The sequence below is a fragment of the Phocoena phocoena genome, chromosome 1 (genome assembly GCF_963924675.1).
Source record: "Phocoena phocoena chromosome 1, mPhoPho1.1, whole genome shotgun sequence".
NCBI lineage: Eukaryota > Metazoa > Chordata > Mammalia > Artiodactyla > Phocoenidae > Phocoena > Phocoena phocoena.
This window is the reverse complement of record NC_089219.1, coordinates 26,157,831-26,173,554: the sequence shown is the minus strand read 5'-3', so window position 1 is coordinate 26,173,554 and position 15,724 is coordinate 26,157,831. Positions and strand designations below refer to the sequence as shown.

General features: G+C 48.4%; 1 protein-coding gene across 5 annotated transcripts in view; it reads right to left on the bottom strand.

Moving 5' to 3' along the window:
* Positions 1-15,385, bottom strand: part of AZIN2 (antizyme inhibitor 2) — a 43,867-nt gene extending 28,482 nt beyond the window's left edge. For 2 of the 5 annotated variants that reach the window (XM_065898196.1, XM_065898200.1), the window contains exons 1-2: positions 8,592-8,696; positions 6,933-7,106 (exon numbers count right to left, since the gene is read on the bottom strand). In XM_065898196.1, the coding sequence (XP_065754268.1) occupies positions 6,933-7,106; positions 8,592-8,696 (279 nt within the window). Of the gene's footprint in view, positions 1-6,932; positions 7,107-8,591; positions 8,769-9,428; positions 9,549-9,641; positions 9,768-9,802; positions 9,810-15,374 lie in introns of those variants that run through there. The other 3 variants (XM_065898198.1, XM_065898197.1, XM_065898201.1) reach the window with 3 other exon arrangements.
* Between the last annotated feature and the right edge of the window lie 339 nt (positions 15,386-15,724).

Genomic DNA, 15,724 nt, shown 5'->3' with positions numbered 1-15,724 from the left:
AAAAATGAAATTCTTTCATTTGCAGCAATATGGATGGACCTAGAGATTATCATACTAAGTGAAATAAGTCAGAGAAAGACAAATACCATATGATATCACTTATATGTAGAATCTAAAATATGATACAAATGAGTTTATTTACAAAACAGAAACAGACTCACAGAAATAGCAAACAAACTTATGGCTTCCAAAGGGGAAGGAAGGGAGGGAGGAATAAACTGGGAGTATGGGATTGACAGATGCATACTTCTGCATATAAAACAGGTAAACAACAAGGATTTACTGTATAGCACAGGGAACTATATTCAGTATCTTATAATAAACTATACTAGAAAAGAATTGAAAAAAGAATATAATATATACATATATATGTATAACTGAACCACTTTGCTGTACACCTGAAACTAACACAGTACTGTAAATCAACTATACTTCAATTTAAAAAAAAAAAAGAAATTTAAGCTGAGCCCCATAGGAGGCCTGGGCCAGGCTGAAAGGGAAGGAAAGAATGTTTCTGGTAGGAGAAGTGGCCTGTGCAGAGGTTCTGAGGCAGGAATGTACTCAGCCTGAGGGAGGAACAGAGAACGCTGGGGTGGCCTGGGCAGGGTGACCACGGTGGGGGACGATGAGCTTGCAGGGATGCAGGCAGAGCCAACAGGGAGACCAAGAAGGCCGATGTGATTTATATCTGACCCTGCCAGTGGTGGGAAACAGTTTGAGGGGTCTCAAGAGGGAAAAGGACATGATTAGATGGGCATTTTGAACGCAAGGTCTAAATGCATGTCACTCTGGCTACCGTGTGAAAATGGACCAAGGAAGGGCCTAGGAGAATTCTGGGAGACAGTCACAACCTCCCTGGGAAACAGGACAGGCTGCAGAGAAAGTGGGGTGGTGACATCTGTAGGCATGGCTGGCAAGCTTGGTGAGGGACTGCACGTGGGGATGTGGGGTTAGATGTCTGGGGGGGACTCCTCGCCCAGCAGACCCGGGGCCCCTCTCGAGGGGAAGATCATGAGTGCATTTGAACACACTGGGTTCCAGGCATCCTGTGAACAAGTCAGCACCTGGATACATAGGGTCTGGGCTGGAGATCAAAACAGGGGAGGTGGTGGCATATCAGGGGTATTTGAAGCCATGGGAGGAGATGAAATCCCCTACGAAGACAGAGAGTTTATAAGAGAAGGGAGCCTGAGCCAGAATCCAGAGGAACTCTCCCAGCTAGAGAGCAGGAAGAGCCGGTACAGGACCGAGGGGAGGAGAGAGCATCCCCAGAAGAGGCAGAACAACGCAGAGGTTCTTATGCCATTCCTGTCAAAGCAAACCCCGTCTTGCAATTCACATCTGTGCAGAAGGAGACCTCTCCACTGTCAGAGGCACCCCAGGAGGGTGGAGCAGGCTCCCAGCAGCGTCCACTTTCACTGGATATGTTTCTAAAGTCTTTAAAACCAAGAGCACGTGTTGCTGAGTACAAGCGTAGCTCATTTCATTTCGCCTCACTCTCTCGTGCTTTGCAGATATTGCGATGTTTACAAATTGAAGGTTTGTGGCAACCCTGCATCAAACAAGTCTATCGGCACCATTTTTCCAGCAGTGTTTGCTCACTTCATGTCTCTGTGTCACATTTTGGTAATTCTCGTGATATTTCAGATGTTTTCAGTGTTACTGTATTTGTTTTGGTGATCTGTGGTCAGTGATCTTTGATGTTACTATTGTCATTGTTTTGGGGTGCCACGAACCACGCCCATATGCCCATACCGTGAACTTAATGGATAAATGTGTGTTCTGACTGCTCCACCCCTCAGCCATTCCCCATCTCCCTCCCGCTCTTTGGGCCTCCCTATTCCCTGACATACAACAACCCAACCATATCGAAATTAGGCCAGTTAATAACCCTACAATGACCTCTAGGTATTCAAGTGAAAGGAAGAGTCTTCTCCTAAGAAACTGCCACCCCACACTTCAGCAACCACCGCCCTGAGCAGTCGGCAGCCATCAACATGGAGGCAAGACCCTCCACCAGCAAAAGGATTACGACTCGCTGATGGCTCAGATGATGGTCAGCATTTTTTAGCAAGAAAATAGTTTTTACTTAAGGTATGTACATTTTACTTCAAGTATTTTTTTAGACATAATGCGATTGCACACTTAATAGACTACAGTATAGCGTAAGCATAACTTTTATATGCGCCGGGAAACCAAAAAAATTGTGTGACTCACTTTATTGTGATCTTCACTTTACTGCAGTGGTCTGGAACCCAACCCACAATATCCTAGGCTAGGCCTGTGTTTTTAAAAAGAATGTGTTTCAGGGCTTTCCTGGTGGTGCAATGGTTGAGAGTCCGCCTGCCGATGCACGGGACATGGGTTCGTGCCCCGGTCCGGGAAGATCCCACATGCCACGGAGCGGCTGGGCCCGTGAGCCATGGCCACTGAGCCTGCACGTCCAGAGCCTGTGCTCCACCACGGGAGAGGCCACAACAGTGAGAGGCCCGCGTACCGGAAAAAATAAAAAAAGAATGTGTTTCAATGGATGCAACTAGAGATTATCATACCAAGTGAAGTAAGTCAGAAAGAGAAAGACAAATGCCATATGATAATCACTTACATGTGGAAGCTAAAATATGACACAAATGAACCTATCTATGAAACAGAAATAGAATCAGGGACATAGAGAATAGACTGGTGGTTGCCAAGGGGGAGGGGGGTGGGAGAGGGATGGATTGGGAGTTTGGGATTAGCAGATGGAAACTGGTATATATAGAATGGATAAACAAGGTCCTGCTGTATAGCACAGGAGCTCTATTCAGTATCCTGTGATAAACCATAATGGAAAAGACTATGAGAAAGAATATATATATGTATAACTGAGCCACTTTGCTGTTCAACAGTAATTAACACAAAATTGTAATTCAACTCTACTTCAATAAAACATAAATTTAGGGCTTCCCTGGTGGCGCAGTGGTTAAGAATCCGCCTGCCAATGCAGGGGACACGGGTTCAATCCCTGGTCTGGGAAGATCCCACATGCTGCTGAGCAACTAAGCCTGTGCGCCACAACTACTGAGCCTGAGTGCCTAGAGCCCGTGCTCCACAACAAGGGAAGCCACCGCAATGAGAAGCCCGCACACCGCAACGAAGAGTAGCCCCCGCTCTCCACAACTGGAGAAAGCCCGTACACAGCAACAAAGATCCAATGCAGCCAAAAATAAAATAAAGAAAAATTAAGAAAAAAAAAATTTTTTAAATACTAAAAAATAAAGAATGTTTCAAATGGGGAGTCGCTACTCAATGGGTATAAAGTGTCAGTTCTGCAAGAGGAATCAGTTCTAGAGATCTGCTGTACAACATGTTGCCTATACTTAATAATTCCTTATTAAACACTTAAAAATTTGTGAGGGTAGATCTCACTTTAAGTGTTCCCATCACACACACACACACACACACACACACACACACACACACACTTTTTCATGGTGAGATCAAAAGCTAGGAGGACCAAGGAGTGTCCCCTACAAGGTCTAAAAGCATCAACATGGACAGATCTCCAAAATCTGCTGAGCTTAAAGCTACTGTAAGGGACTTCCCTGGTGGCGCAGTGGTTAAGAATCCACCTGCCAATACAAGGGACACGGGTTCGAGCCCTGGTCTGGGAAGATCCCACAGGCCGTGGAGCAACTAAGCCCATGCAGTGCACCACAACTACTGAGCGTGCGCTCTAAAGCCCACGCGCCACAACTACAGAAGCCTGTGCTCCTAGAGCTCGTGCTCCGCAACAAGAGAAGCCACCCCAAGGAGAAGCCTGCGCACTGCAACGAAGAGTAGCCCCACTCGCCACAACTAGAGAAAGCCCACGCGCAGCAATGAATACCAAACGCAGCCAATAAATAAATAAATAAATTTATTTAAAAAAATAAAAATAAAGTATGTGGCACAATACCTACCACATGAACATCTTATATTTTGTTACAAAATCACAAGAAATGTTGCATGTTTCCTATGGATCATATTTGTTAGTATTTTTCAAATACCATGTAGCCACCCAACTCAAACTCAGAATGTTGATTATCTCTGGAGACATAAAGCTGACGTTCTACTTTTTTTTTGCAGATGAGTCAACGTATTATTTGAATAATTCAAAATGAATGTTTAGAATAAAGTGCTCACTGGATCCTGGAGATTGCTGGGGACATTGGCAAGAGGAGATTCCTCGGAATGATGAGTGGAGGTCGGGAAGCAGTGGCTTAAGGACTGGGTGCTAAGGGAAAGAGACAAGTGACTGCAGACAGGCAAGTGTAAACAACTCAGTTTGGCCACGAAGAGGGAGCGAGGGATTGGGCTGGGGGACGATGTGGTGTCCAGAGAAGGCATTTTAAGATGGGAGGATGCTGAGGGAGACAGAGAGGGCAAGGGATGGGGTAGGAGAGATGACATAAGGTCGTTGGGAAGGTGGGTGGGTGGACCAGAGCCCCGTGTAAGGCGTGGCTGGTGCTCTTGACCCTGGAGCCTGTCTGATGCATATCTGTACACCGAGCCGCAGCTCATGCCTGACCCTAGGTCAGTGGCCGCCAAAGCATGGTGCTGTACAGCGTGGCCACCAGCTCCAACCAACCAGAAGAGGGCAGCCTTGGCCTTGCAAGAAAAGCTGTGCCAGCCCTCAGGAAATGCACCCAAGGGCCACGTGATCCCACCTACCGGGTCGGGTCTCAGCTCTGCCATCCCCTCCCCAGGGATCTTGGCAAAGACAGAAGTGATAAAGTCAGAGACCCCTTGCCATACTCAAGCGGCCCCTTCCCAGGGCATCCCTCAAACCTCTGTGCCTCCTTTCCTTATACACGAACTGCTTCCTCATGGGGCTGTTGTCAAAATCACAGTGATAATAATTACCTCACAGGGTTGTTTCAAGAGTCAAATGAGTTCATGTACAGAAAACGCTTGGCAAAGCACATGACACAACAGGAGCCCTCAGCAAACGTCCGCCCCCCCCAACTTCAAGCCCTACACCCCACAACTCTGCCCTTTGGAGGCCAGTCCTGAGGCTTGAGGGCCAGCACAGGTCCCCACCTCTGGGTTTCCGGAAGCAGAGGACTCTAGTCAGTGAGGTTGGGTCCTATTCTTCACCCCTAGACCAAGAGTTATGGAAAAGGGTCCCCTTCCTCCTCGGTCAGAGCAGAGACCCGGCATGCTGCAGGGGGCAAGTCTTGGCTCTGCTACCAGCAAGCTGTGTGAAGCTGACCCCCAGTTCCTCAACTGCAAAATGGCAATCTCTTCTCCTAGGCACTCCATGGGGCTTTATGTGGGGCATGCGTGAAACCAGGCGTGCAAAACAAGAGCTGATGCAAAGGGGCTTCACGGGTGACATGAGGGAGACTCACCTACCAATAAGGACACTAACATGCATCTCTGATAAAGGTGAACCTGCTCGTTCCAACCATCCACCATGGTGTGCACCTCTCTCCCACCTGGAATCCCTCCAGCCTCCTACCCAGATGAGCTCTCCTCCTGTCTCCTCCAGATCCCTTTCTAGAATCCTCCGCACAACACCCAGCTATATTGCTGACCAGGGTTTAAAAGGGATTCCCCCTCAAAACAATCATTACTAAACATTTTTAAATAACTGTAATAACAGTATCACAAACCAATGCCCACAGGCTTGCTCCCACCTCAGGACCTTTGCACTTGCTGGTCCCTCTGCCTGGAATGCTCTTCCCCTGGTTATCCACCTGGCTTGGATCCTTTGCTTCCTTCAGATCTGTGTTCAAATTTCAGTGACGCTTTCCCTGGCCAAACCATCTAAAAGTACAATCCTCTTTCTCGACATCCATGTCTCTTCCCTACTTCCCTTTCCCTCTTTAATTTTCTCCACAGCATTTACCATCTAAAATACCATAGACTTTCATTGTTTCACTTGTTTGTTCTTTAGAAAGCAAGCTCCACGAAGGGACTTTTTTTGTTTTGTTCACTTGCTAAATCCCCACCTAGAAAAGTACTTGACCCCCCAGTAGGTGCTCAATAAAGGTTGCTGAATGAATAACGATGTCCAAAGCTGTACTCTGAGGAAACTTTATAGCTAAAAGACTTATCAAGTGGGCTTTCCTGGTGGCGCAGTGGTTGAGAGTCCGCCTGCCGATGCAGGGGACACGGGTTCGTGCCCTGGTCCGGGAGGATCCCACATGCCGCGGAGCGGCTGGGCCCGTGAGCCATGGCCGCTGAGCCTGTGCGTCCGGAGCCTGTGCTCCGCGGCGGGAGAGGCCACAACAGTGAGAGGCCCACGTACCGCAAAAAAAAAAAAAAAAAAAAAAAAGACTTATCAAGTAAGAACAGAATGGAAATAGATAAGCCTAAGCCGTGCATTCAACTCAAGGACAACAGAGTCTGTTTTACTCAACACCGTATTGCCAGCCCTACCTAGAACAGTGTCTAGCACACTGCAAGAGTTCAATGAATAGAGAATGACAGTAATAAACAAATCTAAAGAGAGCAGGAGGGAATTAAGACAACAGCATTAATCAAATCGGAAAGGCAGCAGAACTGGCAACAACAAAATTCTATAAGGATTAGTTAAGAAAATGTACAGTCACATGTTATTAAAATTATAAAAGAAAAAAATAAAACCAATGATAAAACGGTGTTTTTGTTTTGTTTTAATTAGAAGAATATCACATATAGCTCTATGCCAAGAAGTTTGAAAATCTCCATTAAAAAGGTGACTCACCTACCCAGGGTCACACGTGGTTCCAGTGTGGAACTTCAAGGCTGGCAAATTCCACCCTCATCCCTTACACCCCTTGCATGTGGTGGCCCTTCCCAGAGGGCAGGGGCCAATTACAGGTCACTCCTGCTTCCCCAGGTCCACCCACAGCAGCTGCAGCTGGGCCATGTGGGTGTTCAGTAGGCAGTGAGGGTCAGTGTGCAGGTGGGGGGCAGGGGCTCACCTTGTTGGCACAGCTGAAGCCCAGTCCTAGCTCAGCCAGGACCTTCAGCACACCCGGGCTGTTGTTGCACTTGACAGCGTAAAAGGGTCGGACTCGCGGCAGGCACTTCAGAAAGCAGAAGTGCTTTCGCACTACAGCACCCAGGTCGGCCACAAAGAAGGCAGCGACCTCTTCCTGCACAACAAGAAGGGTGAATATGAGATCACACCCAGCTTCCTCCTAGTGCGTGCCATCCACAGTCCTCCCAAGTACCCTGCTCTAAAATTCTCTGGGGATCCCCAAGCCTACAGGACATTCGAGGCTCTGTGATCCAGCTCCAGTCCCTTCCCTCACTTCAGCTCAAACTCCAGCTCTATCCTAGATCATTTTCCACCTCCCAGCCTTTATTCCCACCATGTCCTCCATACAAAATATCCTTCCCCCACATGTATCTGGCAAGTTCCTAATCCACCTTCAAGTTCCAGCTGAAATGCCACCTTCCCCCAAACCAATAAGGCAACTCCGCCTTTAATGCTCCCACTGCATTTTGCACATGCTTCCAAAGTATCAGAACTCTGTGTATATAGACAACTGTTTTCTCCAGAAAAAAAGATAAATTCCTTGAAGACCCACAGCCTACAGCCACTGCCTTTCACATTTAGGTGTTCAATGAAGACTTGAAGTAGTCCCACTGCTACTGCAACCCATGCCTGAGGACAGCTGTTTACTGAGGGTTGAACACATATGAGGCCATTGGTGAGACCACATTAATTAAACCTTTTCTGGGACTCAGTTTCCCTTTTATGCAACACTTTTTTACTGATGCCCACCTGGTGTCTGACCAAGCATACCTATGCAAGTATGCTAAGTATGCTTGGGCCTGCAAAAGAACCCCTTAAGCAATTACAAGCCCATTCAATCAATGCTAAGCAGGAGTTTCTACAAAATGCAGAGGGGGCCATGGAGAAGGAAAGTACAAAATCTGCCTGGGGCAATCAGGAAAAGGTGACACGGATGAGTAATAAGTAATGAGTAGAAATAGGTAAGAGGCAAGAGAGGCTGGGAGAAGGGAAGAGGGAACAGCATGGGCAAAGGAGTGATAATGGAGCACATGGAATCCTCGGGATATATGAGCAGGGTACTTCAGCTCTGATGGAGCATAATACATACCGTGGGAAAAGCCAGGAATGGGGCTATGAAGGCAGAGGGGATCTGACCTGGATCCTGTAGGGAGTGGGAAACTGCCAAAGAATTCTGATTTTGAGCAGGGCTGTGATAGAGTTGGAAGGGGTGGGATGAGGCAGGGAAAAGGTTAGGCGAGTTTTAGAGAGATGAGGCCTAAACTACACAGTGAGGTCCCAGAAGAACGTACTGAAGGGTAATTCCGGGAGGCTGCATTCACAGAGTTTGGGGGTGCCCAGGTGTGGGAGGGGCAGTGAGGACTCCCAAGTTTCTGACCTAGAGGCCTGCGTAGATGATGGTAGTGTTGTTCATGAAGGCAGGGAACACAAGAGGGGCAGGTTTGGGGGCAAGGACCAGGAATTTGGAGAAAAAATGAGACGTCTCTCACAAACAGAAAGGAATGAATACCAAATAAGTGAAAGAATCAGATGTGGGCCCTAGGAGGCAGCTGAGCCTGCTGGGAGAACAGAAGACCCATCCCCACTCCCAGGCCCTCACCGTGGTGGCCTGTGAGGCCTCCAGAGTGAGCTGCTCCAGCAGGTCTCGGGTGCTGAAGCCCTCCTCCACCATCACGAAGTCCGCTTCACTCAGGCAGCCAGCCATGCCGCGGAGGAGCCGATGGGCTGGATGGAGCTGCCGCTGCCTCCGGTGCCTTAGAAAGTATGCAACACACTTCTGGAGGAGAGTGAGGGGCCCGCTGAGGGGCTGGCGTCAGCCGCACCCCTCACCTCCCCAAGCCAGGGCACCCACTCCTGTCACACCCTGCCCCCAGCACAAGCCTGGGGAGCTTAGGTTCACTGGGAGGAGTGAAGGAGGAGGACGATCAGGAATCCTGGACTGGGACAAGGCATTATCTGCCTAGATGTCACTGCCTCTCCGAGTCTCAGTTTCCCCATCTGTAAAATGGATGCATTGTTTTGGAGATCCTTTCCAGTTCTGAAATTAGGGTTTGGGTTTAAAGAGAAAGAATGAGAGAGAAAGAGCAGGAAAGTCGAGTGGGGAAGTTTCCAGGTGACCCCCCCATCCTGACCACGCCCACCTAAAGTGGCTGCAGGTGGTCCCACCAAAGAGTCTCAGCCTGAGAGCTGAGGTTCGAGTCCGCTCTCTGCTGCGTGACCCTGGGTAGGCCCCGTCCCCTCTCGGAGCCTCAGTTTAACCGTTTGTAAAGAGGGGCCGGGATGGTCCTGACGTGCTAGGACGGTAAGCGTGCGTGGGGGCTCCACGTGGTGGGTGATGGCCAAGGGCTCCCGGGCAAGAACTGAAGGCTGAGGTTCTGTCCCGGTGAGCCCTCCTGAGTGCAGGGCCGAGGTCCCGCCCACCCCCAAACCCCCTTACCAAGCCCCGTGCTCCTTCGCGGGGCCAGAGTCAGGCACGCTGCTAGGGGGGGTCGCCGGTGACCTCGAAACTTGTGCAGCACCCCGAGGAGGAGTGGCAGGTGCGGAGCCGAGGCCCCTGCTGAGAGGAGACAAGAGGGGCCAGGGAGCAGGTCAGCACTGGAGCCAAGAACGCCCGCTCCCGAGGCTCCCCAAGCCTCTCCCCCGCACTCGCCTTAAAACGCATTTACACGGCTTCGACCCATAGGTCCCCCCAGCGAGTGAAACGGCACCTCCGCGCCTCCGCTCGCTAGCTTCCCCCGCCTAGGGCCCGGCAGCCACCGACGCCACGCCACGCCTTCTGCCCGGCGCTCACTTATATAAGCCCGTCCAGACCCCGCCCCTGGCGCTCAGGCCCCTCCTCCGCTCGGCCCCACCTCCGTAGCCCTGGCAACTGGGTGCCACCATCCCATTGGTCGATTCCGACATAAAGCATTCAACCCTGCTAGCCGGCTCCGCAAACGTGATCCTCAGTCCTACCGAGACCCCTCCGCCGCTACCCTACGCTGGGAAATCTCAACTGCAGGCCTGCTAGCTCAGAACCCCGAGCGTCTACGCGGTGGGACGCTTAGCTCCTGGCTATTAGATCTTGGAGAGTGGGCAGGAAGCCAGGAGGTTTTTTATTTGCTCTGGGAAGGCTTTTCTGTGACTACGTCAGCTCGACGGTGCCTCTCCTCTCTGATCTGGTGAATTGCCCACTCATCCCGGGAAGCCCAGGTCAAATGTCATCTCCTTGTTTTACTTTTCTAATAAAATCATTTTTATTTAATTGCCTCTTCCAGCATCCTCCAACTCAAAACCCAGATGAAATGTCTTCAAAGATCCTTCTTGTGACTTTCCCAGCTCAGGGCAATCCCTCCCTTCATCCCATCTTCTGGATCAGGCAAACTCTTACCTCTCAAATAAAATGTCTCCCTCTCCAAGAAGCGTTCTCTGACTTCCTCAACTCAAAGCGTTTCTTCTCTTTTATACCTATTGAACTCCTGCTCCTGCACATTCATCAAAGTCCAGTATGTCATCTCCCCTGTTGAGCTTCCCATGACTTCCCTAGCCAGAGGAACAATGGAACTCACAGCACTTACATCTGTGTGGACTCCTCACTCTTTTGGCTTTTGTTACCCGTAGCGTGAGATTCCTGTTGTTGCTTTACACTTCTTGTTTGGTTACACTTCCCAGCTAGTCTGTGAGCTCCCAAGGGCAGCAACTGAGTGCCTGGCTCCTCAGAACACCCAGGGCCTGGCAAAAACAAGAGTGCTGGGACTTCTCTGGTGGCGCAGTGGTTAAGAATCCGCCTGCGAATGCAGGGGACACGGGTTTGAGCCCTGGTCCCAGAAGATCCCATACCGCTGAGCAACTAAGCCCGCATGCCACAACTACTCAGTCTGCATGCCACAACTACTGAAGGCCATGTGCCTAGAGCCCATGCTCTGCAACAAGAGAAGCCACCCAATGAGAAGCCCGTGCACCACAACGAAGAGTAGCCCCTGCTCGCCACAACTAGAGAAAGACCTCACGCAGCAACGAAGACCCAACGCAGCCAAAAATAAATAAATATATTTTTTTTTTTTAAAAAAGAGTGCTGAGGAAGATTCAATATCTATGCTACTCAAAAGGTAATACAAAAGTTCATCTGAAACAGTAATTGTGCAAGGACAGCCAAGACATTCTTGAAAAAGAAGAGGGCGTCTTCTACAGTTCATCAAGATATTTTATAAAGCTATGGTCTTTAAAACATCATGGTGCTGGTGCAGGAAAAGACAGTGCTAGGACAGAACAGAGTTTAGAACAGTCTTGTGCATATTGGAGAATTTGGTCACAATGAAGGCAGCATTTCAAATCAGTGGGGCCAAAGAGCTTTTGGCCTTACATATGTGCTCATGTCCCCTGTCAGGTTTTAGGCTTCTTGAAAGCCAGAGGCACTTCTTGTTCTGCATCAGTATCTCCCTAGGGCACCCTGCACAACCTAATCAAAGCATCTTCGGCACACAGATGGTATAGAGCAGTGACCATGGAGTCTGCAAGAGCCATTTTCTGCTCCCCACCCAGCCTGGCCACATAACTGCTGGAAGTCCTTGGTTGGATCCTCCTGCTGAGACCAGGGTCACATCGGCCTGGCCTGATCTCCACCTGTGAACTGAGAGGGCTCAGACTGAATGATTTCTCTGGGCTCTTCTGCCTTGAACACTCTTGCTTTCTATGCTAGGAACAGACTTTCAGTAGGCAGTCGCCTTCACAGGAGGGGTCATTTGAGATCCATTCTTTGAGAGATCTGTAGTCATTTGCACCATAGTGTGAATTAATGACTGAAGTCCTCCTAAGAATAAGCATCTACTGAATGGGAGGGGGTAGATAAGGATGGCCATGGCAGAAACCTCAAAGGGAGCCCTCAAGAAAAGATGACAGTAAGAGGATGGGAGAGGCACCCAAACAAACTGGCTATACTTTTCTTTAAGTCATTCTTTGAGCTGCCTTTATTTGGATGCCATGGTCTAAGTCTGCCTCACTAGCTCTTTTCATTACCTGGTACATAGTAGGCACATAATAGGCACATTCAGTATGCTAACTGAATGAATCGATAAAGGTAAAAAGAAACAAACCATAATCCAATCTGTCCATTTGTAATTGTCAAGGGTTGGTAGTCAGAGCAGAAAAACCTGTCTCCTGGACTGGATACAAATAAGCTGTGGATTTATCTTTTTCCCTACTGGGTATGTGATGTCACTGAAACTCCATTACAACCCTATGTCATAGGGCTATAATTATCCCCATTTTACAGATAAGGAATCTGAGATTCAGAGAAGTTCAGTACCTTACCCAGGGTCACACAGCAAGTAAGGGTGGAGCTCAGATTTAAACCCATCTGGCCTGACCCTTAACCTTCATGCTTAACTGCCAACCAGTAGCTGAGCATTCAGGCCCCAGCTCAAAAAAAGTCATCCTGTTGGCATCCAGCCCAAAGTCTGGTGGCCCCTCTCCTGCTGGTCTCTCATGCCACTGTTATCGATGGATGCCATGCAGAGCCCTCAAAAACATGTTGCTGAAGCAGGACAAAGAGCCTTTGTTCTTTGACCAGGATCATATCCATCAATTTCAACCTATTCTTTTTTTTTTTTTTTTTTTTTTTTTGCGTTATGCGGGCCTCTCACTGTTGTGGCCTCTCCCGTTGCGGAGCACAGGCTCCGGACACACAGACTCAGTGGCCATGGCTCATGGGCCCAGCCGCTCCACGGCATGTGGGATCTTCCCGGACCAGGGCACAAACCGTGTCCCCTGCATGGGCAGGCAGACTCTCAACCACTGTGCCACCAGGGAAGCCCCAACCTATTCTTAAATTAATCATAAGTGTAGTCACAAACACTGCAATAACAAAAATGCCTTACGTGTGCATAGAACTGGAGAGTTTGTAAAATACTTTCCTGTTCATCATTTATTTGGGCTTCACAGTACTTTGTAAGATTGGATATCTGTTAAATTTAGGTTTGGCTGAGGAAAACAGAAAAGTCAAAAGTAATAGAGCCATAAACAAACAGGTTTACTCTGCTATGTATGTAGTATAACACTGGAGGGAGGCTTTCCAAATCTGGTATGGCAGCTCCACAAGGTCATCAGGAACCAGGGTGCCTCCTCTCTTTCAACTCTGCCATCCTCACTGACTGGTTTCTAGCCTCATAGTCCAAAATGGCTGCAAGAGCTCCAGCCACATTCCTAGGGCTAATATTTAACCAGTACACACAAGTGTGACCAGAAAAATTGTTCACGGCCAGTGTCCTTTCTGATTGATCAGTGCCCATCTTCATACTGATTGCTAAATATTTTAAACACCAACCCTGCACATTCCAGGGAAGAGAAAGCAGCCACCCCCAAATTCCACACGTGCTAATTTCCCAGGGCTGCCATAACAAAGTACCAAACACTGGGTGGCTTAAAATAATATATTGTCTCACAGTGCTGGAGGCTAGAATTCCAAAATCAAGGTGTTGGCAGTGCCATGCTCTCTCTGATAATTCTAGGGGAGAATCCTTCCTTGCCCCTTCTAGCTTCTGGTGTCCACTGGCAATCCTTGACATTCCTTGGCTTGTAGATGTATCATTCCGGTCACGTGGCCATCTTCTTCTCCCTGTGTCTTCACATCATCTTCTATGTATACATGTCGGTCTCTGTGACCAAATTACCCCTTTTAAGAAGGACTTCAGTCGTATTGGATTAGGGCCCACCCGAATGACCTCATTTTAACTAGATTACTTGCATAAAGACCTTATTTCCAAATAGAGTCATATTCTGTGATACTGGGGGTTAGAACTTCAACTCATATTTTGGGGGGACACAAGTCACACCATACCAGCACCCGATACTTCCTTTCATATCATTGGCCAAAACATAGATACATGGCGCCACCTAGCTGCAAAGGAGACAGGAAGATGTCTTTAGTCTGGTACATTGTTGCTTCCTCCCACCCCCAATAAAGTCAAAATGGTAAAGAAGAAAGTAAAGAAACCAGTTCAGAAGGATTATGGGATTTACTCCATAGGGAGAGGTGACAGAGAAGTAAACAAACATTTTTTGACCACCCACTGTATGACAGGCATCATGCTGAATGCATGATTGCAATTAATCTTTAGACAACCCTGCAAGATAGGCATTATTAGTCCCATTCTACAGATGAGAAAATTGTGATTAAATCCTTTGTCTGGTGAGTAACAGAGCTGGGACTTAACTAACGTCTGACTGACATTATGCTTGTGAGATGGGTCCCAGGAAGAGGGCATGACTCCAGAACAAAGAATGCTGAGATTGATCTCAGAGAGGCAGCAGTGAGTGGTGGCATGAAGTAAGATCTTAATTCCCTGCCCAGGAATGGAACCTGGGTAGCCTGGATGAAAACCAGGAATCCTAGCCACCACACCTCATGGCTCTTGCACCCAGTGAAAAATGCAATTCTCACGGAGGCAAAAACTGTAAAAACAGGTACAAAGTTTATCATTAGACACATAGCGCAACAACAAGTGGGAGAGCACAGTTTAGTTAGGACAGAAGCAAGGCAGAGATGCACACCCAGAGAGCAAGGGTGTGGGCGTTCTCCCTAATGAGGAGGAGTGCGGTAAAGAGGCGGTGAAGTCTTTTATATAGGGCAGATCTTCCGGGTCTTTGTTTACCTTTGGCCAATTATCTGGTTTCGTTTTCCACACCTGACCTGCCTTAGGACCCTCTCCAACATGTGTGCGCAGCTTTTTTCCAAGATGGATTACAGCCCAGAGGCCTATGGGATGGCCTTAGCGTCACATGTTATGAGGTGGTGCCCCCTCCTTTTTGACCCCCAAGGAGCCTTTCTGCGTATGTGCAATGTTTCCCTTGGCCCAAGGGTGGGAAATGTATGACCTGTTGATCTTTTAACAGGGTTTAGTCCCACTCTGTCCCTGCCATAAAAATGTCCAACGTCTGGTTATTTACCCTATTTCTGTGGCTAGTTTTTATATCGAGGTGCAGATCTTGAAATATAGATACGAGTCCGGTCATAAATATGTAGTCCTGGAGCCCGTTTGTCTCTTGCTTCAGGAAACGTAAACAGGGGGCTGGTAATGAATGTCTAGCCTGGAGCCCATCTTCTTCTCATCCCAGGTAGTGTGAACAGGAGGCCAGTTGTAAATATCTAGCCTGGAGCCCATCTACCTCCTTCCTCAAGATCAAGCCAAGTGCAAACAGCAGGAAGACCTGAGAGAGGCTGGAATTCAGAGTCAGACACAAGATGGATTGGCAGAAAAGGCACCAACCCCAAGTCAGCACTGCAAACTCCCTGAAGGCCTCAGTGAGATGGAGACCCTGAAGTAACCAGAAACAGGAAGCTGAAAGCAGCATTAGGCACTGTTAGGTCAGACCTGTCTTCACATTAAGATGGAAACTAAGCACTAACAGCAGCCACCATTTACTGAGCATCTACTGTGCTCCAGGCACTGTATTGTGTGCTTAATAATAACAATAGCAGCTAACATTGCCAGAGTATTTACTATTCTGCAGCCTTGATTTATATAACCTTTAACCTCACAACAACCCTATGAGGTTCATGCTATTGGTGTTACAGAGCAGGAAGCAAGGTAGAGAGATTAACAAACCTGCTCAAGGTTACACAGCTAGTGAGTGGCACCATTACGCTACATACATTTCCTCCATCCTCACAGCAAGCCTGCAAGGTGGGAATTATTATTCTCGTCTCACAGTGGAAGAACCTGAGGCCCAGGGAGGCTGAGTGATTTGCCCAAGGTC